Source organism: Aspergillus eucalypticola, assembly GCF_003184535.1.
Source record: "Aspergillus eucalypticola CBS 122712 chromosome Unknown BO83scaffold_20, whole genome shotgun sequence".
NCBI classification, from domain to species: Eukaryota; Fungi; Ascomycota; class Eurotiomycetes; order Eurotiales; family Aspergillaceae; genus Aspergillus; species Aspergillus eucalypticola.
In genome coordinates, this window is record NW_020290294.1 from 146,632 (window position 1) to 171,760 (window position 25,129).

Sequence of the window (25,129 nt, forward strand, 5' to 3'; positions counted from 1 at the left end):
CCTGTTGAAAGACAAAAAGCAAACATTCTCAGAGTCCCTAGAGATATACGAACAAGAGGTTTGATAATCCAACCTTTAGCTGTGTTGTGAAGTTGTAACCTCTTCCAACTATGTTAATATACCGAGACAGAAAAGTATGGGGTTTTGTATTTGAATTGTTCTTTTTTCCCTGTTTATTGAACTGATTACTATACTCGCAGATAAAATATACTGTCAGCCCTAGAAGCTTTGGGTCTTGAATTCGTTGTATAAGTTGGGCTCGAAAATAGATTTACTGGTCTATGTAGACACAAATAGTCTATACCATCGCTGCTGAGGCGATTAGAGCCCGGAGGGACCAAGCTCGGTGCCATTCTTGAGAACCACAGGGTTGCTGGAGTACATGACACCAACCATACGGGCCCACTTGTCTTCGCTAGGGTTTCTCCAACTGTGAGTGGTAGCGCGCTGAATAACCATGTCACCAGGCTTCTGGATGCGCTTCTCGCCTGACTCGAGAGTCAATTCGATCTCGCCTGCGACCTGAATGACGACATCAAAGCTGAGGGTGCGGTGGGAAGGACTGCCTTTACCGGGAGGGGTGTCGATGTACCAGATCATGCCACGACCATCGGGGAGAGTCACGGGAGGCACGCTAGCAGTCTCCAGGTACTCCGTGTAGTTGGTGAGATCGGTGCCATCAAGCGTGTTGGGGGTCTTGTCGGTGATGTATCCCAAACGGAACAAGGAGCCTCCGAGATCCTGCTTGACCGCGAGGCTTTCATCCAGCGTCGTATTGAAGTGGGAGATGCCGGTCTCGAGATCAGTGTCGGTGATGACACGCTGGGGGTTGGGAAGTGGCTCTGGAGTCGACATGGCTGCAAAGCAACTGACTGCAGGGACGCCAATGTAATCAGAGGGTTGGATGTCTTTGAGGTTTATGTGATTTTCTCAGGTAGGGATTATAGAAACACGCTGGATATTGTCTCCGCGTGTGTCTTGGAACTTACATTTCTTCGTGTTTTTATACCAGGGCTCTTTCGCTGCAAGGATTTGGCTACGTTTGGCTAGACTGAGACTAAGCCTGAATTAGCAAAGGGAACGAGTCGAAGTAGACTGGGGCCAAGACGAGAAAGAGAGAGAGGCTCAAGAGATAAGCATACCAGGACCAAGCCTTGTAAGGGTGATATTGAGAAGGAAGCAGCTTATGAAAGTGGCGCGCGAGGCTGAGCATCGTAGGCGGAAAGAGAGTAAAGAAGGTCAACGACACGAGGCCGAATTTATAAGCGGGGACCGGTCTCTCTCACTAGAATGAGACAAAATATCGCAAAGCTTCGTCCGACGGAGAAACGAAAGGCACCTTCAAAGGCTCCAAGGATTAGAGCGGGGCGGGCGCAGTGAGAACATCCACAGAGGCATCGCCCGCCGCCAAAATGACCAGCCCTAAATAGACTCATGCTTGGTCCAATCAAAAACTAGCCATGGGCGGTTTTGATCCAGTCGGTATCCCTGCGTCTCGAGGTCAGTGCAGTGGAGATGTTGAACTGGCAAGTATTTGATTGGCTCCAGTCCGCTTTTCTCGGCTCGAATGAGCCGACCGATTGCCAGCTACTGGTTGGTGTCCTCGGATGCAACCAGTGATGTACTTTGCCGGATAGTCAGGGGAACAGCCTTGTGTATCAGGTAGACCGACATGTAGCCTCTTCTCGGAGACTCGGGCTAAGCTAAGTGCTAACGCCGACCGATATCTCCACCATCCTGGTAGTGTCTGACTGATGCCACTAATTACCATGTTGAGTGTGATTCGTTCAGATCCAAAGACCCAGCCAGTGCAGGAGGGCCAATACAGGCGAAGAGAAATACAGCTCCGGTGTCCAAGATGAACCCAACTTCAAGGTCCGGTTGACTGCCGGGGATCCCAGTATACCCCTCAAAGCACTAATTAAATATTATCATTACATATTAGTGAAGGTTGTTGTTGCCTGATGACCCCTGTTGACCTCCGCAGCTTGCCCATCCAATAAAAGGTCCGCCGACGACATGCGAATCGTAATCATCGACTGCTGTTTCAACTTGCTAAGTACTCAGGTTTAATGTGATGATATCCGTTACTTGTCTACGGACCACACGCATCATACAGCTAGGCTTCAGGGAAGATAACCCTACCTATAAGACCACGGAAATTATTCTCCATAATGAATAATGCGTTCAACTATACACTTGTATCGTCATGACTGACTTTCTTTCCGATACATCAGCACCGATCGTTGCTTTCTTTTGGTCACGCAGAGCAAGAAGCCATATAGCGGGCACGAAGCCCTGAACATGCTATTAATTACCTACGAATAGTTCAGAATGCAGCATGGTATACTACCCATGAGTCCATGCCCTATCGCCCAGGATACTATGACGGTAGATCGACGTGCTGTTGCGTCAAAAGGACAATACGCAACAACATGAGTATATGCTTACGAGAAGCTGTTATGGGAAGGCACATAGAAGCCGAGAATGCTTTATAAAGCCATAGACCTCGTAGGCTGCTCTGATTGAGAATCGGCCTAATGGCCTCGTGGTTACTGCGGCTTCACAGATCTTTTTCGCCTGTGACCGGTGAACACCTCATTCCTCATCCAATAAGTTCGCTCTTATTTACGCTTCATTCAGTCGCGTCCGCATCCGCATCCGGTATTTCCATGGTCAATGCATTAAATGGAACTTATATATTTGATATTGCCAATGGCGATGCGTCTGAGGGTCTCCGTCTAGGCTGGATTGAGATATGTTGCCGAGGACTGCGTCCAGGTGGAAGGTTCCCCAGTTCCCCCAAATGCCAGAGAATTCTAAGGTGGTCATTTTGTGTCTATGCTTTGGCATAGGATATCGGAGCCTTTCTGCAAGCTTATTGCGCCTTTTTCCAACCAGAGCTAGACATGGCCTCAAGCGACTTAAAATCCTTTCTTATGGAGGGAGGCATAGCACAGATCGTGCTGTCGCGACATCAATATTATCTCGTCTCAGCGGCTGGCGATAAGGCCAAAACAGAGACTGCAAGGGATCATTTAAATATTTAAGTGGATTTAAGTAACTTTCCTCTACTGCTGTTGACCGACTATCGAGGAATTTGAGCAGCCGAATAAGATGGAGAGGCGGTGTGGATCTACACGGATCCGGACATACTATTGAATTGTGCGCAATAGAAGCTACATGACAAATTAAAGTGGCAAATGGTTGGACGAAAACAAAGCAAAAAAGGATCATAGGACTCATAAAGCAAAGTCCTGGAGCCGGCTAGTCTAGCAGATGCCGTCGAGAAGAGGAGTTTTCATGCACAGAGGCCCACCTGATATATACTAGAGTTTGCTTCAAGGTTTATACACTCATATTCACGACTTGATGTTGATAGATTTCATTATATCTAATAAGTCCTCGCTTTACAACATACCAATATTATGTCTATCGCTACCGACGATGTAAAGGCCACTGTGATGCCGGTCACCATTTCACCTTCCGAAGGTTAGAGAGACCACATATGCCTCGACGATCTAACATACTAAGACATCTAGAGGGCCAATCTTCTGATTCAGAAACTGTGATAATAACCTGGGATGGAGACAACGACCCCGAAAACCCCGTAAACTGGCCCCCTTGGAAAAAGTCAGCCGTTACAGGAATTGGGCTTTTCGCAACCTTCATTGCTCTAATGAATGGAACCATCATCACGCCCGCGCACTATGCAATAGACAGACAGTTTAATATTGATGAAGCACATTTCCCAAACTCCTACTGGATGATCACCTCCTGGGGCGTGGGAGGTGCTCTGTCTTCTCTTGTGGTTCTACCTGTCATGGAAGACTTTGGCATTCGATACGTCTTCCTGGCCGTTTATCTGATCTACATTTGCTTCTTGATCCCAACGGGCGTGGCTCAGAACTTCGCTACACTTATCATCACGCGGTTCTTCTCCGGTGGTTGCGTTGCCATTCTAGCCAATACAGTGGCCGGAATCATATCTAATATTTATGCTGGGAATCGCGCACGTACTGTTCCCTTGAGCATGTATATCACCACATACTTGGCATCCAGCAGTATGGGGCCGGTTATTGGTGCTTCAATCTACCAGTTCTTGTCGTGGCGTTGGATTGGATATCTTCAGCTTATCTGGACTGGTCTTTTCTTCCCTATCTTTGTTTTCGCGTTGCCGGAGACCCGTGGCTCTGCTATCCTCAAAGCCCGGGCACAGAAACTACGGAAGGAAGGGAGAAAGGCATACACACAAGAAGAGCTTGAGACCACGTCTATCGTGCAAGTTGTCTGGAATAGTGTTCAGCGACCCTTATACATGCTCTGTACCGAATCAGTGGTCTTCGTCTCCACAATATGGTCTGCTTTCAGCATAGGGACCATCTACCTATTCACCCAATCGGCAGAGCAAGTCTTCGGCGAACTATACGGTTGGGATGCCGTCAGGGGAGGATACGTGCAAGCGGCCGTTGTTATCGGCGAGATTATCGGTTGGATATACTGCCTTCTCACCAACCGCTGGTACTACCAGTCCGCCTTACGGAATACAGAAACCCCAGGAAAAGAAATCCCTGAGGCCCGTCTATACCAAGCCCTAGCAGGCGGGTTAATCGGTGTCGCCGGAGGCATGTTCGTCTACGCGTGGACATCTTACCCTTCTATCCCGTGGATTGCTCCAGCCATTGGTCTTGCTATGGTCGGCGCTGGCTGTACGTGCGTTATAGTCAGCAATGCAAACTACCTTATTGATGCGTATAGCATGTTTGCGGCGAGCGCTGTTGGAGCTATTGGACTAGGGGAGAATATGTTCGTTGCGTTTCTTCCGTTGGCGGCTCAATCTATGTATACGAATTTGGGGTCACATTGGGCGAGCTCGCTCTTGGGTTTGGTTTCTCTGGTGTTGGCGTTTGCTCCGGTCGCGGTCTTTGTATGGGGGAAGGAAATAAGAGCTCGCAGTCCGTATATTAGGGAGGCTGCTGAGGAGGAGAGGAGGAATGTTGTGGGTTCTGCGGCGGGAATGGATGTTTAGTGATTTATGTCATAATTAGGTCGATTTCACTCTATCCCTTTCCTTGAGCAGGAATGTCGAACACAGCGAGAAGACATTATAACCTAACAACAGAGCTTTAAGAGAAAACAAATTTCATTTCATTTTTCTCCAGCATGAATGCCTCGTCAAACTATCTCAGGCTATATTTACCACTCAAACACCAAATTTCCCTTACCCGACTCAAACTTCGCCTCCCACCCATACCTCCCCTTCGTCAGTCCATCAGTCTGTAATTGAATCCCCTTTGCGCCAGCCACTGAAGTAACAGAATACCCCACCGCCGCCCTCGTAGCAGGCACCCCCTCGGACCCATCAGTCCGATCAACCAAATCAAACTCGACCTTTTTCTCACCATACAAGATTCTCACCTCCTCAATAGCACCCGCATCAATTGAAACATCCAGCCCCAGATCCACCAGATACACCCGCCTCCGAACAGTATCGCGTGGCTGCACGACAACAGTATCATTCGAGGAAGATGAATCGATATTCCCTCCAAAGCTTACCCACCCGAACTCAGGATGCTTCAACAGAACCGTCACAGCACCAAGAACCTGGCCCAGAAATCCGGGTCCATAGTCACCGGTGTAGTCATCCCATGCTAGTGTCTCTGGGAACGAGTGGAAAGACATAGACCCGAAGCCATCGGATGCGACGTTAGTCGTTGGACCTTGGTTACCTCCGTAGCCGATGCGGAGGTCGTAGAAACTGGATTGACTTGTTGGGTTTGTGAGTGAGCGGTAGTTATCGAGAATGGGGAGGGCATTAAGGCTTGAGCCGTAGTGGTGGATTTGACGCTCGATGCGGGAGAGCTTTCCTGCTGTTCTGTTACTTGTTAGTGTAGTAGAGTCTGATTGAGAGAGGGGAATTATACGTAAAGTCCCAGTATCGCCGAGCATTGCCGTTCCAACCCCAGTGGGCTACGGTTGGCATGTATCCTCTAATGGAGGCGATGGTTTTTTGTGCGGTGGATGTGTAGTTAAAGTATCTATGGACAGGAGTTAGTTAATTATCAGAGGGGAATAGATGGTGTGGACGTACTTGGACCACAGATAGACGCCCTCCTGTCCTGTACAATCCCAGGCTTGCTCGCTACCGAAAGGATCTTCTTGCGTGGACCACGCTTTGGCACGGCCGCGCATGATATCTTCCATCTTTGTTGCTTCTGTCGTGTAATTCTCGGCTTTGAGATCGTTAAGCAAGTACATCCACATTGTTTCTCCCATTAACCCAAGGTCACCATAGTAAGTGTTCTGGCTTCCATCAGGTTGTGATCCAAATGTGAATAGTACACTATCGCACATATTAGTATGACCGCATTCCCAAACTTTAAGGGATAGATACTCAAGTTTTGTAAGCCTGCAACAAGTACCACTTCGGTGGCCGTAGGGTCAAAACACTAGGGGCGATCCGACCAGCACGGTACAAACCCCAATATAAACAAGAAACGTGAACGTAGTCATACGCTCTATCAATCAAGTAAGCTGCCTCTTTATCCCAGCTTCCGGTCCAATAGATATCAGGATCGTAGTCATAATCTGGCATAACGTCGGGATCGTAAAAGAATAAGCTTTTCCGAACACCGTACTCTGTGGATCCGTTGGTCAACTGCAATCGCGACCAAACAGTTTCATTGACGAACTGTTCCAGCTTGGAAACTTCAGATGCAACGGGCTGTATTGTTTGCTTCATTGCAGCAACAACAAAGGATCCCGCACCTCCTTCGTCGCTTAAGCCTGCTATCCAGACACGATTGTCCTGCAGTACTGGACCGTTCACGGAGCGGTCGTATGTGATTATGGAAGGGGCGCGCCCGAATGGATCCGAAGTATCGTTATACCACTGGTATTCTTCCAGAAAATGGCCTGCATTGGATAGAGTACTGGGCCCAGCATCGGTGATGTAGTAGTGTAGAGTATGCTTCAAACCTGTCTCGTAGATAATCTCGACTCTGCATCTGCCAAAGGCGTCCTTGTTAGGTACCATTTTATACCCAGACCAGGTACTGCTGCTAAGCTTCAAGGCTGTGGCCGAGAGACAATCATCCGGGGAAACATTGATGATGTCAGGTTTAAGCGTTGTATTGACAAACAACCGCCCCTCAAGGTCCTGAGTCAACACATATCCCGGAATCCCAACAGCAACCGGGTGTCCGAGCGAAGAAACAGTAGGTTCAATTTCATCGACACTCGAAACGGCCGTAAAGTGCAGGCCGAACGAGATCGATTCGCCCGGCGACAATACTAACGAGGTTGGCGGATTCCATGGCTCAACGCCCTTCCATTCCTGCTCTGCATATGCCTTCGAATAAACCTGCCACTCATAGTTGCCCTCGAACACTTGACTCTGATAAGCTAGCGATGTATCAGTGTCCTCAGTGAGGAATCTCCAGGCTTCGAATTTTGTATCGAGGTTAAGAGGTGTAATGACTAGATGAGGCCCCTGTCCGAGAAGCCGAGTGACCTGGGCATATCCGGCTTGGAGGCCGATGAAAGGATCGACCAAGACACACTTTTCTCTTGTTTCAACTGCTGTTCGGTCTGTGAATATATTGTTGAACTCTATGGGAAATCCGAGGCTGCCGATCTCGATGGATTGAGTGTTTCCGTTTCGCAACGTGAAATTGACAGCCAAGTCTCCTTGGTAGTCGATCCAGTTCCGCGTGATGAATAACCGGTCATTGCTAACGTTACCGATCGTCTGGTCAAGATTTGACGAAAGTATGGATTTCGAAGAATTCCTCTTTGTGAGAGGAACACGATCTTTTACAGTGTCTGCGTCGATCCACGTGTTGGATTTGCCTACTCGGTAGCGTAAAGTCAGGTCTCCAGTGTGGTAGTGACCATTGCCGCTGCGATTGGCGAAGACATCATATGGAGAGAAGTCAAAAGACGAGTCTAAAGATGACTTCAGTGATCTCAGTACACCAGAGTCAGCGTCGAAAGCACCGGTGAAATGCTTGACGGAGAAAGTAGTGGCATGTGTGAAGGGTAATAGCAAGAGAAGGATACCCAACAGGATGTTCATTTTGTAGAAGGATACCCACCGCAGTTCTTGGTATTCGACTGATTGTTAACCCATCCTCTTTTTATTCACGCCAGTCTGCGATCTACACCACTCCATAAATTAATGTTACATCCATGGTGCAGGGATCGGCGTCTTTTCCGGGATGAAGTCTGGATTTAACCGGAAATTGTATGATTCTTGTCTAGGTGCGGAATCTCATCGGATAATTTCCTAATTAGGCTACAGACTTTCATCTATCTGTCACTTATATAGCCTGGGATTACTGGAAGAGGTATTAACCTCAATCCGCCAAGGATTTGCACCATTTCTTTCTCATTGTCTTTCTAGGATGTAGCCCCGACCGTCATTGGCTATCAGAATGCCGTTACTGAGATGGCTCGGATATCTAGCAAGCCTTCGTGACTTGAAGCCGTGTACGGCTTTCAATATCTGCTTAGCTGCATTCAGGCCAGCATGGCTAAAAATGGATCCCCCGAGTCCTGCGGTCTTGAGGCACACTCGGCAATGAAACTAGACTCCCAGGGTCCCTCGCGATGCGGCCAGGAGCGAAGAACTCTCAATGCACGCGCGCGTATAAGGGGCTCGCGGCATCTTGTCGCAACGAAGGAGAGGGGGAGAATAACGCCCATGTCAAGACAGACGCTAGGGCGATTCGTAAAGCTAGCGATTATAGCTTCTGTAAGGGAAAGGATGTGTTCGAAAGAGGGGTTGTAGAAGTCTAGAACATCGTGTTCGTGTCCGAGGAGGGAGAGGTTCACGACAATGGAAAGGACTTGTTGGTGTAGCTGCATAGTGCGCAAGCTTCGCTGGGCGTTGCGGCTGAGCTGGTGGTAGGAAGATATGCAAAACAATTCAAGTGCAATAGCGAATCGGTTTAGTCGGGAAGAGAGCTCGAACTGTATATCGGAAAGTTGGCCATAGTTGAGGCTTGTCTCTTCCTCGGAAAGGCGGGAGGTGAATAAATGGAATTGGAAAATATCGCCCATCAGTGGTTCAAACGTCAGCCGTGCATCGAGGAGGGTGTAGAAAACCTTATCATCGAGAATTGGGGTTCCAGGGTCGGGGCTCTTCGGAGGTTGTGGTTGTGTTGGCTCCTCAATGCCAAAATAGGTAGATTGGACTTTCAGGGAGGCAAGTGATTCGCCTAGACATTGCCCGAAGACAGAGCTGAATGCGGCAGTTGCTGCTGTCAAGGTCTGGTCGCCCTCTAGTATCCGAAGCCCGTTTTTCAAGTGTATCTTAGCAGAATCATACTGTCCGCGCATCCATTCTGTCATGATGAACAGTACACAGCACACTAGAATGATGTCGCGGAATCCTGGGTCCTGAGAGGCCGAGCGCGAGTTCAACCATTTGTACGCTCGCCCACACTGGTCGAGAGCAAAACGCTGCAAGGCATTATCTGGATTATTGTTATTGACTAGCACTCCTCGCGCTTCATAATCCGCATAGATAGCACTAAACGCGACAAGTGCATGAAAGGCAGCCGGCTCAACCTGACTAAGTTGGAGGACAAGTCTTTGCCACAGAAAGCAGTCAAAATAGGCGACTATTGATGGTCCTATTCGGTTCTGGAAGAACGAGATACAGCGTTGCTCATCCGAAGTCAACTTCCACCTAAAGCGATGAGCAATGCCAGGTGCTAATTCGGTCAATGTGGCGGTAGTTCTCCGGTTTGGTAGTCGCTCTGCATCATATCCGTCACACTTTCTACCTGTAGATGTGCAGCGCTGGCACATGCCTGGAGTTTCATCACATTTGACATGGCGCAATCTGTAGAAAATTAATTGGTGTCTGAGTTGGGACGTTAAGGCTTACTGACCTACAGGTTCGACAACCTGTCTTGCTCTTTTTACTGGATTTTCTCGTTCGACGGCTCTTGTCCATGGCTATTTGATAATTCGCTATGCCGTGAGATAAATATTGAAGTGTGTGGATGTAACAAGTGTTTCAAGCACTAGGGGCATACGGCGCTAGTGATGTGCGCTAGACACTGGGCAGCGCATCTGGGGGCAGCAAGTTAACAGGGAAGCCGGGCATGCACCAATAGATCCTGACGCACAAAATCTTCGTTGAAGATCGAGCAATGAGCCCCTCTTTAGCCTTCGCAGATACATTATCTATCTCGACCATGTCCTATCATGTCCAGCATTTGCAGTGTTGTCGCACTTGGCCCAATTTTGGACAGCTTGGCTTAATAATGCGCTAGCACGTTCATTGGTTTTTTTTCCGTTGGAAATTGTCCAAGCTTCCGAGTCAGATAACGGTAGCCATTGCCTATAGACGTCGGACTTTTTCTTATCGACGCGAAAACATATAAAGACAACTGAAAAAGATATATGTCTACTCTGCTTGCCTATGATGATGATGGATTTGTCACGAAGTCGGATTCCTTTCCACCCAGAACCGGGTACATGATAGTGCTTTTGCTTCCTATTCATACTTCGTACACCATATGGGAAGATGGACTCGTATAGCCTCACTTAATCATCTCCGTCCATGCATATTCTCAGTTTCATCAGAAGTGTTGTGGTGAATTGAGACCCACGGTAAATCAACGGGACACACCCCGCGCGCCGCACAGACACACTCCACCAGAGCCAGAGGGGTTACTTGACGTTTATTTTGTGCGTTTCATGTTGAGCATAGAACCAAGATAAAATTTTATTTCGATGATAGAGCCAAAAGAAAAGAGAATAGCAACAGTCTCCCAGCTAGCGGCAGGGCCAGAACCACGCCGGAGTTAGCGTACGGCAACCCTGCTTATTGCCGCGGAGAAAGTGAAGGAGTGGCTGCAGAACAATGCGACATGCCAAAACCATCCAAACCAGACCCCTGTATCTTGAGACTGAGTATGACAATCATCATATACATACGCCCTTTTACCTTATAAAAGCCTCAATAAACCGTAGCTCTGCTTAATACAACACAAGCCGAATTTCAACTCCCCGCGGATAAACGGAAATTCAATTTTTGTACCAAAATGCCAGCTAAAATCTGACCGGCAAGCGCACGGTGGTGATCAACACTAGAATATCTACAGCAGAATCCTACCCCACCACCCATACAATTGAAGAATAATTCTAGATTTCTTTCTTTTTATAATTTGGAAACTCCGACATCAACAAAATGTCTTCTCCAACCCCAAACCCCAAAACAATCCCCTTACCCGGCCACTTCCCCAACACCATCTCCGACGCCCAGCGCGTCTTCAACGTTCTCCAAATTGGAGGCATCGCCATCGTCCCCACAGAAGTCGGCTACGGCCTCCTAGCCTCCTCCGTCGAGGCCATCGAGCGAGCCTTCTCCGCGAAGCAACGCCGCCCAGGACACGCCCACGGTCTGATTGGATCCTACGAGCTGCATCATGAGCTGCACGTTCTCGATTCGGAGAGGTTCAACATGACCCGCGTTCTCACTCAAGACCTCGACATGGGTTTAGGCATCGTGGCTCCGTACAGACCAGAACACCCGATTCTGACGAAATTTACCCCGAAAACACTAGCCAATGTGGTCAAGGATGACACGATTGCGATGTTCGTGGGTGGGGGTTCGTTGTTACGGGAGATCTGTAGGCTGAATTATGAGGCTGGGCAGGTTATGGTGGGGTCTAGTGCGAATTTAAGTGGGAGGGGGCAGAAGTTCCGTGTTGAGGATATCGAGGAGGAGATTTTGGACGTTGCGGATTTGATTGTGGATTATGGGTTGCAGAGGTATCATGTTTATGGGAGAGCGTCGATTGTGATGGATTTTGGGGAGATGAGGGTGCTTCGGATGGGGTCGTGTTATGAGTTGTTCAGGGAGAGGATGCGTAGGTTTTGGGGGGTGGAGTTGCCGGAGGATCCGGTGTTTAAGACTTAATGGTGAGGGTGGCCAGGGTGTATATAGACCGGGGAATAGAAGGGAGGATGGGTAGGTCATGAATCAATAGAAAGTAATATTCGCCATCTCGTTCATATGTCTTCCTCCAACAACAGTGTTTACATATAATCGACGCGCCAAAATGCAAGCCCGTACCGGCGCCTAATATCATCTAACAGTACGTGAAAGGCGAGCAATGTATTTTTGTAGCCCCCGATAACTTCAATATGCTAGACCGAACCATGCAAGCGAACCAATAGCCTTCCTCCAGCGGGTGAAGCAGTGAAGGTATCATAGAGACGCATATCCTCCTCGGTCATGCTACTATCGACCGCCCCATCGAATCGAAGGAAGAAAGCCGCAACTAATTTATTGAGCTCCATTTGAGCCAAGCTTTCATCGTAAGTAAGTATTAGATTATCTGGCAGATTTTAGCGTCACTTACTTGAGACCTATGCATTTTCTGGGGCCCATGGAAAATGGCGCCAAAGCCTCCTTCTGCAACGCCTCATTCTCCATCTCTAGCCAGCGCTCAGGTCGAAATTCTTGAGCGTCAGGGAAAGCCTTTTCGTCGAAATGAATTGTCCGATTTTGTGCGCCCACAACTGTCTGCTTTCTGTAAGTATTATGATGTGGAGGTAGATGATAAGTGTAACTGACCCCTTTGGGAATTGGTACACCTGCAATAGTTGTGTCCTTGACTACGGTGCGAGGTAGGATGGCAATAGCAGCGGGATAGCGACGGAATGTCTCTGAAATAACCGCTTGAAGATACGGCAAAGAAGAGCAAGTCTGGCAACGGTTTAGTCAACTGTGAAGTGATTGAATACAAATGATACATACCCGATGGTCCGGAACAATAGTAGCATCTGGGAACGCTTCTCTCAATTCCGCCTTGAGCCGGGCCACAACATCTGGCTTACGCAGACATGCCCAGAGAAGAAATGTGAACGTATTAGCGGTGGTGCCGCTTCCTGCGAACCTGAAATAACCGTTAGAAGAAGTCAACTCTGCATGATGGTGATCAACATACATCCCGCCCATGCATTCCTCTGCCAACTCCGAGTTGGTCAAGGGTCTTCCGAGAAAGGCATCCTCGTCACCATTCAGTGCCGCTCGTAGAAACGGAGTCTTAGTGCCCCTTTCACGGCTCCTCTTAATCAAATTGACCGAATACTATGATATTCAGCTCCCGTTGACAGCTCGGCAGCTGTTCTAGTAAACCTCACTCACGTTCTTCCAGGCCTGGACCTTCCTGAAGTAGTCACCCACATACCCTGGAACATATACTCCCCATCGGTCTAATTGTGGGAGGAACTCTTTCTTTGTGGAGGTCAACTTATGATATGAGGGAGCACGTTTCAACACTTACGTAGATATAGGTCGGCTTCCAAGCCTGAAGATAGGCCATTACCTCATGGCTTTTTCCCGAAGTAACTTGGCCTGGATCATCATCGAACATCAGGTGGTCTATGCCGCATTATATCAGTGAAGTGTGATAACCAAAGCCAGGCTATTCTGCACTCACACACCACATCAAAGGCAAGCCAATGGAGCCAGGGGTAAACATCAATAGGACCATCAGCTGACCGTGCCTTCCATTGTTTGAGAACCATATCAATCTTGTTGGAGATATGAGGCTCGAACTCTAGCATGGCTGCCTGCGAATATCCCCGCGCGAAAAGCTTCCGTCGCTGCCGATGCGCCTGCACATCCCTTGGTTCGCTTAGTACTTGGCCTGCACATATACTGTCGGACCTACCGAGTGGAGAAAAGATGGTTCTCATGAAAAACAGTCTTCGCCCGCTGGATATAGCAGTTTAACCCCTCCTGAATCGCGTATATAGAGCGTCATGGGGTCTTACGTAGAAGGTTTCCTCTTTGACCAATTCAAGCGATGTGTAAATAGCTCGTGCAGCGGCGGGTTCAGCGAACGACAACTCGTTTGGCCCAATTCGCACTACCGGTCCATACTTGAGATGAGCTTCGTGAATTCGGTCAGACTTTCGGCCAGTCCGATTCCCAATCCTGTTCCATAGTTTGGAGACTTTTGCAAGTGGTGGTCCGGGGAAGCTGCGGAGAGGATGGAAAAAGAGATTGTAGCATGTGAGGGCTATAAGGTAGCCCGGAACGGAGAAAGCGAGTACAAGGTACAACATCTTCCATGGAGCCTCTGCAGCTTGAACGAGTACCACACTTTGCAAGTATGCTGTGTAGCCAACCATGGTGACCGTTGACCTTTAAATCTTGGACGGATAGCTCGGCATACTGCCCCTCGCCTCCCCAACTGACCCGTCGACTTTGAAAACCAACTATTACTGCATGATTTATTTCTTAATCGACCATAGCATGGCTTGGTATGGGAGTGGGGTAGGTTACACCAATTACAGCTAGATGATTCGGAGTTGAGACGCCTAATGAAGCTTACCCCGCTCGTTGATGAAACAAATGGCGCAGGTTCGATTCGTAGTATACAGAGCCCTGCACTTGCCGAGTAGCCGCCTGTCCGTTGCCAGTATGTGTCGCGGTAGTGTGATATATAACCGAAAGCATAAAGAAGATTACCTTCAAAATTACCATAAGCCGGCGGCCATCGTGTACCTACTTGTCATTGGTTATCTTCAACGTTGATGCGAATTCACTCCTGAACGGCATGGTTATTCGCATCCACCTCGCTACTCCGGCGTAAAACTAGTGCTTTGAAGCCATCGCTTAAAATAAGGTATACCCCAGCAACGGTTCAATATATTTTCGAAAGTTAGGACTCACTTTGATTTTGCAGTCATACGGGTGGGGGTAGGACAGCATGTGTGTAGCTTTTCAGCTACCATCTTGTCCCAGTGGTACTATTGTGTCTAACTAATGGAAGGTTTGTTTACATAAGTATACCAAATAACATTGAGTTTCACCTGTCAGGATATCGGATATGCCACGGACCAGAACCGAGTTGGACGAGGTAGCACAACGTCATGATGACTGAAAAGACGACAATATAAACCAGTAATAATTTAAATAGGTTTGTGCTCCATCCGTCAACCATTAACTATACCCCATCAATCACATTTGCAATAATCTGTAGTGAGGGCTTAGCATTGTGCCAGATACTCAACAACAATCATGTCTGCGACAGGTGGCCAACCACCAACCGTCATCTCGGCAACCCAAACACCAGAAGAAGAGGCACGTATACAATTCAGTAACAGTCCCCTATGTGTCACCCCTAACATTTTAATCACCATATGTAGGCCAATCTCAATATCGCAAAAGAATACATGTCAATTGCCTACTCGCCAACCCAGAATGAAGGTGCCGAGTCCGTTCGCCACCTTTGCACCCCGGACAGCTGGTTTTGGAGTCCCTCTACATTCCCTGGATGTTCCACGCCCATGGAATACGCCGAATCGCACGCCCACGTCATGGCGTCGGTCAATGATCTGCATATAGTTCGCTATGACCAGGCGTGGGCAAAGGATGGACATGTGCTACTACGATATACGGCTGAAGGATCGCATTCGGGAAAGCCGTATAAAGGAATTGAGAGATCGGATCCACCTCGGAAAGCGAGATGGAGCGCTGCTGCTATCTTCGAGGTTCAGGATGGCAAGATTAAAAGCTTCACAAAGGATTGGGACCAGAAGGTGATGCAGGTATGTTGCTGGCCATTGTGGGTGGTATGCCGCTGTGGGGCAGTAGCTGATAAGGACCGATCATGCAGATCCAGCTTGGGTGGGCGCCGGTGCAAGAATCTGATGATCCGAGGTGGAATCGAGGAATGTTGGCCGACCCGGAGAAAGCCAGGAAGGCCAAATAATATGAATCTTCCATGGTGCATTTAAGGGATGCGACTTTGTCTATCTTGTGCGTTCGTCAAAATTCTGTCTGTGAATTTCTCAGTTCTAGTCTACTAGCCTTTGTACGATCAAATTGGACATGAAGGGAATAATTAAATGGTGCTTTTAGTACTTTTGTGGAACTGCAGTAGACGAATCAGCATCCTTATCGCCAGCATTCGGTCCACGCCAATCTATAAATGGGGCCATAACTGACACCTGAGGCTGAAGGGCCAACAATTATCTCCAACGCGCCTTCCTATCTGGGGAATCCACAGCACTGGCGGTGAGGGCGGGCAAGCTATGACGTGCCGCTCTCGGGGCATCCTCTGATCCCCTCTGTTTTCTCCGTCAACAAACCTCCAAAACAGTCCATCTCTACCACGGTACTCCTGCAATTCTCCCTAATTCACACGTTCGGAAGTCGAACATCCTCATAGCCATGTTTCTCAACACTGGCCTCTCCCGAAAAGCTCTCAAGCCATATGTCGCTGAGTTCCTCGGAACGGCTCTCCTGATCGTCATCGGCGATGGCGTCGTCGCTCAGTGTCTCCTTTCCGACTACCAGTATGGCACTTGGCTCTCGATCAACATTGCCTGGGCCGCAGCTGTCTGCATCTCAGGCTATCTTTCCGACCCCGGTCCAACTATCAACCCAGCTGTGACTATCTGCATGGCTCTCGTCCGTCCCACTCCCGGACAATGGCGTAAACTTCCCGGCAAACTTTTTGCTCAGTTCTTTGGTGGCTTTGTCGGTGCCGCCATTGTGTATATCAACTACCGCTCCGCCATCAAAGACTGGGACCCTGAGTTCACCATTCCTGGAGGCTCAATCCTGAGTCCCCGTGGACACCACTCCGCTGGTATCTTTTCGACTTACCCTGCTGCATTCTTCGAGTCGAATTGGGAGGCCGCATTCTCGGAGTTGCTCGGGTCTGCAGTCTTGATGTTTGGTATTCTGAGCATCTCGGATCCGGTCAATGCGATCAGATTCCATTCGCCTCAGGTGACAGTGTTCTTCCTGCTTACTGCTATTGGAGCTGCGCTGGGCTGGCAGACTGGCTATGTAGGTTCTTCCGATTATCGGTATCTATTAGTGAACCTAAGCTAATTCTACAGGCTATCAACCCCGCAAGAGATTTCGGTCCTAGACTGTTCTCTGCTTTCATCTATGGCAGAGAAGTCTTTACCGCGGCCAACTATTATTTCGTTGTGCCTATTTTCGCTCCTATTGTCGGTTGTATCGTCGGTGCTGCCACTTACGACTCCTTCCTCTATGAGGGAGACGGGTCGCGTATCACCGACGCTCTGGACAATGTCGAAGATCGCGATGGCGCTCTGCGGTTGCACTAAGCTACGTTACTAGCTGTGGCTAATAGACTTTACAAAAAGACGACACTGGCTTAATGGAGGGTCTTGATTCAACTGCTTTTCTCTTCAAGATGACTGACGAAGATATGTACAACGACACAAGGATGGGTTTTATGGGCAATTGTAGCCCTGGACTGTTTGACACGATTAGTAGGATGACGATGGCGACAGATGTACGATGGTATACAGTATATATATTTTCTCATTCTTATTCGATCGATGTTATGCGTTTCATTATAAGTTGATGCCACGATGGCTATGGTGCTAGCCAATGCAGTGTGACGAGCTGAATAAAGCCGAGGAGGTTATCTTAGTCTTCAATTGATTTACATAAACCTCCCAAGATTCCCCATAAAGTTTTCCAATACGTTACCATTCCATTTATGATGTCACGCCCGATTCGCTGGGTAGCGATTTAGACCACTGGCCACGTGAGTATGTTTTGGATGTCTATGACCAAAGCTATTACTTTCTATACCCCAAAGCAACTGTTCGACAGCGCCGCAGCCGAAACAGTCTGCATTTCGAGACTTCAATGAATCCAGATTGTGTCTTTCCCACCAAGCTTGCCCACCGACCCCGCCTAGCATGGCCAGGATTCTTACATCTGCATAGCTGACATGGGACTATGTTATTGGTTCCGAAGAGCAGGGTCGTCTTGGCTAATCGTAGCTTTGGCCACTATGGGTATATGGAGCACGAACTGCAACCCAAGCTGTACCACCCACAGATCCCTCAAGCCTGTGCAATTTGGAGCTGTGGCTAGCAAGCCTTCCCCGGGATATTCGTGGGTTGGAATTCTCGAGGCAACAATACTCATACGCCAGACTTTCACGGTTGCTATAATCATGGGACGCTTTTCTCTACCATTTTTAAAAATATGTATAACTTAGCAGTATGATGGGGAATCCTTGAGAATATTGCGATCAATTACTGTGCAGAGTACCTCGGATGGCGGTGATGAGCGGAGCCGGAGCTGGTGCGGAGACCTTCTAATGAGCCAGAGTGTCTCAGAACATCACCTCCCATCCCAGGTACAACGGAAGTGGGTATCTTGAAACTTCCACGTAAAGGTCCTCTCAACCATCCCAAAAGCTGGTCCACCACATCGTGGGGTGTGAGTGGCAGACAATGTGCGACCGGTGGATGGCGAACCCACCGAGAATTTCTCCGCACGAGCGTCGATGAATGAGATGAAGCAGCGACTGCCCCGCGGTGCCCATCAATCGAGGGGCAGATCAGCCAATTTCCTGTGCCCCTCTGACCTCTCGAGCTCCTGATAAGGACACGACAGCTCTTTTCTCTCACCAACATTCCGAACACTCTGAAAACCACCTAAACAACCAGCATAATGGCCAAATCCGCCTCCCAGATTCACCGCGCCTGGTGGAAGGAATGCTCCGTTTATCAGATCTGGCCTGCATCTTACAAGGATTCCAACGATGATGGCATCGGCGACATTCCGGGAATTATCTCCAAACTGGACTATATCAAGAATATAGGCGTGGATATTGTCTGGTTGTGTCCTTCATACAAATCGCCCCAGGTGGACATGGGCTATGATATTGCCGATTACTATAGCATTGCGGATGAGTACGGCACGGTCGCGGATGTCGAAAAGCTCATCCAGGGGTGCCACGAACGGGGCATGAAGCTACTTATGGACCTTGTGGTCAACCACACTAGTGATCAAAATGAGTGGTTCAAGCAGTCGCGCAGCTCCAAGGATAATGAATATCGCAATTGGTATGTGTGGAAGCCGGCTAGGTATGATGAGCAGGGTAATCGGCACCCGCCCAACAACTGGGTGTCGCATTTTCAGGGTGAGTCCAATGCTTTGCTTGAGGTTATTCTATATTATCAGCGAGTGTTCTGACGCACTTTGTAGGTAGTGCCTGGGAATGGGACGAGCACACGCAGGAATACTACCTCCACCTCTATGCGGTAGAACAGCCCGATCTCAATTGGGAACACCCGCCCGTCCGCAAGGCGGTTCACGATATCATGCGCTTCTGGCTAGACAAGGGCGCGGATGGATTCCGCATGGATGTCATCAACTTCGTCAGCAAAGACCAACGCTTCCCGGACGCTCCTGTGAAGGACCCTCGTACCCCTTGGCAGTGGGGAGACAAGTACTACGCCAATGGACCGAGACTGCATGAATACCTCGCAGACCTGGGTAAGATCTTGAAGGAGTATGACGCCTTCAGTGTCGGCGAGATGCCCTTCGTTAGAGACACCGAGGAGGTGCTCCGCGCTGTGCGCTACGATCGGAACGAAATAAACATGATCTTCAACTTTGAGCATGTGGACATTGACCACGGAACTTACGACAAATTTGAGCCCGGAAGCTGGAAGCTTACTGATTTGAAGGCTTTCTTTGAGACGTGGCAGAAGTTCATGTACAATAATGATGGGTGGAACGCCCTTTACTGGGAGAACCACGATCAGCCGCGGTCGATTGATCGCTATGCACAGGCAAAGGAAGAGTTCCGCACGGAAGCTGGTAAAATGCTGGCGACGGTCCTTGCGCTGCAGTCTGGTACGCCGTTTGTGTACCAGGGCCAGGAAATTGGAATGAGGAACGTTCCCATTGAATGGGACATGAATGAGTATAAGGACATCGACTGCCTTAACCACTGGCATCGGTATGATTTGTCTTCTTTACATGTCGGAAATATTCACTAATTGCTTTCAATGATAGACTTCTCAAACACAGGCCCGATGACATCGAAGCCCAGAAGAGCGCCCGTCAAGAGTATCAGAAGAAATCCCGAGACAACGGCCGCACACCGGTGCAGTGGTCAAGCGCACCGAACGGTGGATTCACCGGCCCCAACGCAAAGCCTTGGATGTCCGTTAACCCGGACTATGTCCGCTTTAATGCTGAAGCGCAGGTCAACGACCCAAATTCGATCTACCACTACTGGGCTGCCGTCCTTGGACTGCGCAAGAAGTACCTCGACATCTTTGTGTATGGGGATTACGACTTGGTAGATAAGGACAGCCAGGAGATCTTTGCCTACTCACGCCAATATGAGAACCAGAAGGCCCTGGTTCTGACTAACTGGACTGAAAACACACTGGAGTGGGATGCCACTGCCAATGGGGTGAAGGGAGTCAAGGACGTCGTTTTGAACTCATATGAAAGCGCTGAAGCGGCGAAGGGGCGGTTCTCGGGACAGAAGTGGTCTCTACGCCCGTATGAAGCTGTTGTTCTGTTGGTGGAGGCTTAAATCTTATGACTGAGATGGTATATGTATAAGGGTTGAGGATATATAGTGCAGCCTTTAGACGGCCGCCAAATGAACATTCTTAGTTCTCGTTACACACAGTATCCTTGAGTATTGGTCTGTCTGTGCTGGTGACTACAATAGAGCCCGCATTACTACTTCGATAAATCAAACATCATTTGAGGCATATTGGGCAAGTGAAGAGCCTCAAATTCATACCCTGTTACTATTAATAGTCCGTTTCCCAGGACACTGTGTACTACATTGACAACCATCACACGAGCTACTCGCCTCCCCGATGTTTCCTCTTGTGGGACATAGATGAAGCACTAAATATGTAATACATCCAATGCAACTAGATTGTGTGCGAGCGGCTTAGCTCAACAACTCATTACATGAAAGAAGTCAAGTCCATGTTATTCATCACACGCACTACATATCCACATACCCAGATCATGCCCACCTCATCTCTATTCACCCCTACCATTTAATCCACCCATCAACACCATTAACCAACATGGCTGTACTACTCTTCACTATAGACTACCCCGTGTCTCAAACACCCACTCTCCATCATGCATTCACATCAACAACAAGATTCAAATAGCCTGACCTGCCCAGCACTTCAATTCCTCTTTTTCTTCCCCCATCACTCTCCTCCCCTCCCTCTTGACACCATAAACACCTTATCCCCAAATCGTATCCTACAATCCACATCCAAAATGAACCTAGCCCTCATCCTCGCCCTCCTGGCTACCCTAGCAGCCTCCATCCCCGCCGACGGCCCAAGCTTCACAGACATCTGTAAGCCCACCCCAACACATCCCACCTTGGCACCAACATACTGACCTACCAGACAACCCCCAGTGCCACAAAGACTCCGACTGCGGCACCGGATGCTGCTACAACGGTCTCTGTCTCGCCTACTGTCTCCACAATGAGGATAACGTTCACACGGAACTAGTCCGCAGTTTCATCGATGGTAGACCTCTCCCTCCACTTGTCCATACTACCATACCCACTCACTAAAACACATCCAGAATCCCGCCTCCACACAGAAGGAGACATGGACATCACCGCTCCTATCTGCCACACGAACAGAGACTGCGGGAACGGGTGCTGCTACCACGGCCTCTGTCTTGCGTATTGTCCGAATGATATGGCGAAGCGGGATGATGGAGATGCTACTTGGCGTTAGTATTTCCTTCTTTTTCTATTTGATTCCTCTGGGGGGAGGATGTGTTTGCTGATGAGAGTTGGGTATGATAGAATCTCAAGGCAAACCGCCCAGATGCAATCGCAGGACTTGTAAGGGTGGATGTTGCCGTAAGGGGCTTTGTACGTATTGTTATAAGGATAAGAGGGATGTTCATGATGATGTTGTTGATGATGGGGAGCATGGTTATGATTCTGATGGTGATGTTGGATTCGATGTCTTCGACGATGACGGTCTCGATGTTTATGATGATAGCGATGATGTTGCATCAGCATCGGCACCGGAGATGCATAAGAGTGAGTCCAACCCTACTACCTTCTGATAACCAACTGACTAATGTATCTAGGATACTCCATGCCCGACATCGACCTCCTCCCCACCTCAACAGACATCATCCACACCGACGGCATGTGCAGCAAGAGAACATGCAAGGGATGCTGCTGGCAGAATGTCTGCATGGCCAAGTGCCCTCGCGGTGAACAGGACAAAGCTGTAGACGATGCTGAAGAATCCGAAGAGACTTCTCTTGACCTCGTGGACTGGAACCTCCCGCAGGTTGTCTGCAGCCGTACAGCCCCGTGCAAGATTGGATGCTGCTGGCATGGACTGTGTTGGGGTTTGTGTCGGTGGAAAGGTGATTAGATCATGTTATGAGAGAATCTTGGGGGATACTGGTTGGTGAATGAGTTCAACTGGGGATGGACGAGCAAGAAGGAGTGCACTTCACTGACTGGATTTTCGGTATGCTTTCGGACGAAGTAATCGGGTGATGATGCTGTAAATCAGTACTTAGTGGGGGACTTGGAGTCTTTTACGACAATAAACAAGCATTACATGCAATCTTTTCCTTCATACATGAGTAAGTATCCCTGAAGTGTTCAACTATCGTAACCTCATACCATAAGATCTCTATTATACACCCCCGTACCCAATTCCCAACCTCCACTCACATCAACCAAACCCCCACCACCACCGGAACCAACCCCCAAACGAACCTCGACACGGCCAAACTCCTCACACCTGCACTCGTCGCCATCAACACCTTGGGCTCATACGCCGCCGGCTCCGTACTATTCCTCGTCCCATCCCAACAATACTTCTCAAAGCACCGCTCACACACATCCGGCACCTGGGTATTCGTCCGATCAAACGAGCGACTCAAAATCGCGCAGCCCGCACAAGTCGGCCAATCCTCATAAGACTTCCTCGAGCCATTACCCATCGTAACCACGTTCCAGCCATTCGTAATCATCTCGTCACGCTCGGAGATCTCGTACTTCAGCTGGAAGGTCGATTTGTTCGAGAACGTCGTGTATGGATAGTTGGGGAGGTAGACGACAAGGGGCGCATGGCCTGTGATGTTACTGCTATTGCAGCCGAAGAAGGTCGGACGGGTGTTTAAGCCCTCGTTGATGAAGGTGTTTTTGTCTGGGATGCTGGGGAAGGCAGTACCGTTTCCGATGCCGGTTGAGTTGAGACTGCGTTCGTAGGTGGCCACGAGGGGACTGCCGTTGGGCCAGTTGTATGAGGTACTGGCTGAAGAGTCGACGGCGAAGATAACGTCCACGTTGCGGGCGGGTTGGATTAAGGGGTGGAGAGGAAGGTTTTGTTTGTCTTCGCCGCCGTCGACGACGTTCAGGTCCGGGGTCCTTTCGTATGAGATTGTCGCGTTGCGGTACTCGTAGAAGGGATTAGGGGAGTAGACGGCGATGTCATCGTTACGGTCGCCTAGTTCTTCGAGGATGCTGGCGAGGACCGTTTTGAGGGCTGATGGGATGTCGGTGGTGTTAAGCTTGAGGATGAATTGGTTAAAGAGACTGGAGGAGGTGCCCATGACGAAGCCTGCGTTGTCGAAGCCGCGAACGCAGGATCGACCGGATGGGACTTCGCCGTTCTCGAAGTAGGAGCCCAGGTATTCGAGGGGAGCGAAGCCGAAGATGGATGGATCGAAGCTGCCAAATTCCCAGGGGTTGAACTCGTATACGGTCGAGTTGCTGCCGATTAGGATCTCGCCTGGGTTACGGCCGTCGGCAACGAGGAGTGGCAGGGGCATGTTTCCGTTCTGGAAGTCCTGGGTCAATGCGATCGATGACCAGGTGTAGCCGGGGCCTCCGTCGGTCGCGTTGATGAGTTGGTAGGAGAGTGCGCGACCCCAGTAGTCGGTGAAGGAGGTGTTGAAGCCGGCATCTTTCTTACCGGCCACGACCTTGGCTAGGTCGAGGTAGTACTCGGCTGTATCCCAGGCTTGCAAGCCGTTGGTCTTGGGGCCTTTTATGATGGAGTTCTGGAATTGCCAGACTTCGCCCTCTTTGTAGGTTTGTAGGTTGGAGACGGTGGTGAAGTTGTTGACGTAGATTGAACCTAGGAGCCAACCACCTCCGGATAGACCGGACAGGTATGTGGCTGACTGCAGAAGACCACCGAGCTGTCCATTGTGTGTTGAGTTCTCTGTTCGACTGTCGAATGCTTTGAGTGCGCCGGCGCCGTTGGTTAGGGCTCGGTAGCCACCGCCAGATACGGCAATACCGATGTTGGGGATATTGGTGATGTTGGACGAGTGGCTGTTGATGTATGAGACGGCGTCAAATGAGCTCATGTTGATGTGGCCAAAGAGGTCTTTCATTGCTGAGACGGTCTGCTTGCGTCGGACGTCGAGCCATGCTGTCTCGTTTGATGACAGGGTTGAAGCGCTGCGGATCGTCGGTCTGTTTGCAGGGCAAGATACATTGCTCGGGGTATAACCGTCAGGGGCATTGTCCAATGCGCGAGGTGAGATGTCTGCAAATGTGAGATCGGCGGTTGTAGGAACAGCGACGCCTCCTATGAGCGAGTCAGCATGAGTTAGTGCTGCACATGGTGGTCGAGATAGGAGATATACCTTGGATATACTCCAGGGCGGCTAGAGCCGTAAAGAGTGCATTAAACTTCATGTCTGCTCTGGGTTGCACCAAGTGACACGTCTAGCATAGCATAGACTCCAGTGCATGATAAATGAGGGTGCTCCGCAGATATATATAAGAAATTGACGAGCGGACCACACTATTAGCGCTTATTTATAACCAAAGTTTCCGAGCACATAAATGAGCACAGCGAAATCTGAGGTGGCAGGGCCAAGACAGGCAAGGCGCAGCATGTAGACATCATCGGCCCTGACTTAGATACTACAGAAGACTTTCTTGTGATTGCATTGTGCCCCGTTCAACTAAGCTAGTGCAGAAACCCCGTCAGGGTCCATAAAACTGGGAATTCCGATTGGAGGGTGGTGTCAGGCAGCAGAATAATATTGTGGCGATCCAAAATAGTATCTTCCTGTGCGGTTTCATTGGCATCGCATAGGCTCAGCCCTACGGGGCAGCCCGCAACTCAGACCCTTCCGGGTTTCCGAACGAGGAACAATGTTTGGTGAGACCTCCGTACGAAACCTCTACAATGGCCTCTGGCGAGATATGACAGGATGTCAATGGACCAGTACAGCCACTGAGTATTTCAGTCAGCGCATATCCTGCATAAACTACAGGGTTCTCGGAGCAACAGGGCGAAA

General features: G+C 49.3%; 11 protein-coding genes across 11 annotated transcripts; 6 read left to right on the forward strand and 5 right to left on the reverse strand.

Moving 5' to 3' along the window:
• Positions 1 to 174: 174 nt before the first annotated feature.
• BO83DRAFT_380142 (cupin domain-containing protein) lies at positions 175 to 1,215 on the reverse strand. The gene is made up of 3 exons (XM_025531684.1): positions 1,143 to 1,215; positions 990 to 1,057; positions 175 to 872 (listed from the first exon to the last, which is right to left on the reverse strand). Exon 3 carries the CDS (start codon positions 853 to 855, stop codon positions 322 to 324), a length of 534 nt encoding a protein of 177 aa, XP_025385867.1. The 5' UTR covers positions 856 to 872; positions 990 to 1,057; positions 1,143 to 1,215; the 3' UTR covers positions 175 to 321.
• Positions 1,216 to 3,428: 2,213 nt separating this feature from the next.
• BO83DRAFT_390776 (MFS general substrate transporter) lies at positions 3,429 to 5,029 on the forward strand (the record flags this gene model as incomplete). Its single annotated transcript, XM_025532875.1, has 2 exons — positions 3,429 to 3,492; positions 3,543 to 5,029. The coding sequence occupies 2 exons, from the start codon at positions 3,429 to 3,431 to the stop codon at positions 5,027 to 5,029; spliced, it is 1,551 nt and encodes a 516-aa protein (XP_025385868.1).
• Positions 5,030 to 5,196: 167 nt separating this feature from the next.
• Positions 5,197 to 8,077, reverse strand: BO83DRAFT_409769 (uncharacterized protein; the record flags this gene model as incomplete). Its single annotated transcript, XM_025534161.1, has 4 exons — positions 5,197 to 5,875; positions 5,925 to 6,038; positions 6,092 to 6,343; positions 6,423 to 8,077. The coding sequence occupies 4 exons, from the start codon at positions 8,075 to 8,077 to the stop codon at positions 5,197 to 5,199; spliced, it is 2,700 nt and encodes an 899-aa protein (XP_025385869.1).
• Positions 8,078 to 8,425: 348 nt separating this feature from the next.
• On the reverse strand, positions 8,426 to 9,964 carry BO83DRAFT_409770 (Zn(II)2Cys6 transcription factor; the record flags this gene model as incomplete). The annotated part of the gene is made up of 2 exons (XM_025534162.1): positions 8,426 to 9,850; positions 9,900 to 9,964. The coding sequence occupies 2 exons, from the start codon at positions 9,962 to 9,964 to the stop codon at positions 8,521 to 8,523; spliced, it is 1,395 nt and encodes a 464-aa protein (XP_025385870.1). The 3' UTR covers positions 8,426 to 8,520.
• Positions 9,965 to 11,036: 1,072 nt separating this feature from the next.
• Positions 11,037 to 11,938, forward strand: BO83DRAFT_409771 (L-threonylcarbamoyladenylate synthase; the record flags this gene model as incomplete). Its single annotated transcript, XM_025534163.1, has 1 exon — positions 11,037 to 11,938. The coding sequence occupies exon 1, from the start codon at positions 11,207 to 11,209 to the stop codon at positions 11,936 to 11,938; it is 732 nt and encodes a 243-aa protein (XP_025385871.1). The 5' UTR covers positions 11,037 to 11,206.
• A 230-nt stretch (positions 11,939 to 12,168) lies between these two features.
• On the reverse strand, positions 12,169 to 14,097 carry BO83DRAFT_317588 (benzoate 4-monooxygenase; the record flags this gene model as incomplete). The annotated part of the gene is made up of 10 exons (XM_025527706.1): positions 12,169 to 12,331; positions 12,384 to 12,547; positions 12,599 to 12,730; positions 12,782 to 12,920; positions 12,972 to 13,114; positions 13,172 to 13,261; positions 13,311 to 13,408; positions 13,467 to 13,654; positions 13,701 to 13,744; positions 13,804 to 14,097. The coding sequence occupies 10 exons, from the start codon at positions 14,095 to 14,097 to the stop codon at positions 12,169 to 12,171; spliced, it is 1,455 nt and encodes a 484-aa protein (XP_025385872.1).
• Positions 14,098 to 14,879: 782 nt separating this feature from the next.
• Positions 14,880 to 15,891, forward strand: BO83DRAFT_88021 (uncharacterized protein). Its single transcript, XM_025537674.1, has 3 exons — positions 14,880 to 15,118; positions 15,184 to 15,585; positions 15,654 to 15,891. Exons 1-3 carry the CDS (start codon positions 15,056 to 15,058, stop codon positions 15,747 to 15,749), a joined length of 561 nt encoding a protein of 186 aa, XP_025385873.1. The 5' UTR covers positions 14,880 to 15,055; the 3' UTR covers positions 15,750 to 15,891.
• A 142-nt stretch (positions 15,892 to 16,033) lies between these two features.
• On the forward strand, positions 16,034 to 17,445 carry BO83DRAFT_409774 (glycerol uptake facilitator). The gene is made up of 2 exons (XM_025534164.1): positions 16,034 to 16,834; positions 16,888 to 17,445. The coding sequence occupies exons 1-2, from the start codon at positions 16,211 to 16,213 to the stop codon at positions 17,119 to 17,121; spliced, it is 858 nt and encodes a 285-aa protein (XP_025385874.1). The 5' UTR covers positions 16,034 to 16,210; the 3' UTR covers positions 17,122 to 17,445.
• A 739-nt stretch (positions 17,446 to 18,184) lies between these two features.
• Positions 18,185 to 20,433, forward strand: BO83DRAFT_365083 (alpha-glucosidase). The gene is made up of 3 exons (XM_025529656.1): positions 18,185 to 18,962; positions 19,028 to 19,787; positions 19,844 to 20,433. The coding sequence occupies exons 1-3, from the start codon at positions 18,491 to 18,493 to the stop codon at positions 20,373 to 20,375; spliced, it is 1,764 nt and encodes a 587-aa protein (XP_025385875.1). The 5' UTR covers positions 18,185 to 18,490; the 3' UTR covers positions 20,376 to 20,433.
• A 638-nt stretch (positions 20,434 to 21,071) lies between these two features.
• On the forward strand, positions 21,072 to 22,230 carry BO83DRAFT_418843 (uncharacterized protein; the record flags this gene model as incomplete). Its single annotated transcript, XM_025534846.1, has 5 exons — positions 21,072 to 21,176; positions 21,229 to 21,354; positions 21,413 to 21,565; positions 21,642 to 21,884; positions 21,935 to 22,230. The coding sequence occupies exons 1-5, from the start codon at positions 21,095 to 21,097 to the stop codon at positions 22,228 to 22,230; spliced, it is 900 nt and encodes a 299-aa protein (XP_025385876.1). The 5' UTR covers positions 21,072 to 21,094.
• A 146-nt stretch (positions 22,231 to 22,376) lies between these two features.
• On the reverse strand, positions 22,377 to 24,710 carry BO83DRAFT_365089 (uncharacterized protein). Its single transcript, XM_025529657.1, has 2 exons — positions 24,467 to 24,710; positions 22,377 to 24,408 (listed from the first exon to the last, which is right to left on the reverse strand). Exons 1-2 carry the CDS (start codon positions 24,516 to 24,518, stop codon positions 22,535 to 22,537), a joined length of 1,926 nt encoding a protein of 641 aa, XP_025385877.1. The 5' UTR covers positions 24,519 to 24,710; the 3' UTR covers positions 22,377 to 22,534.
• Between the last annotated feature and the right edge of the window lie 419 nt (positions 24,711 to 25,129).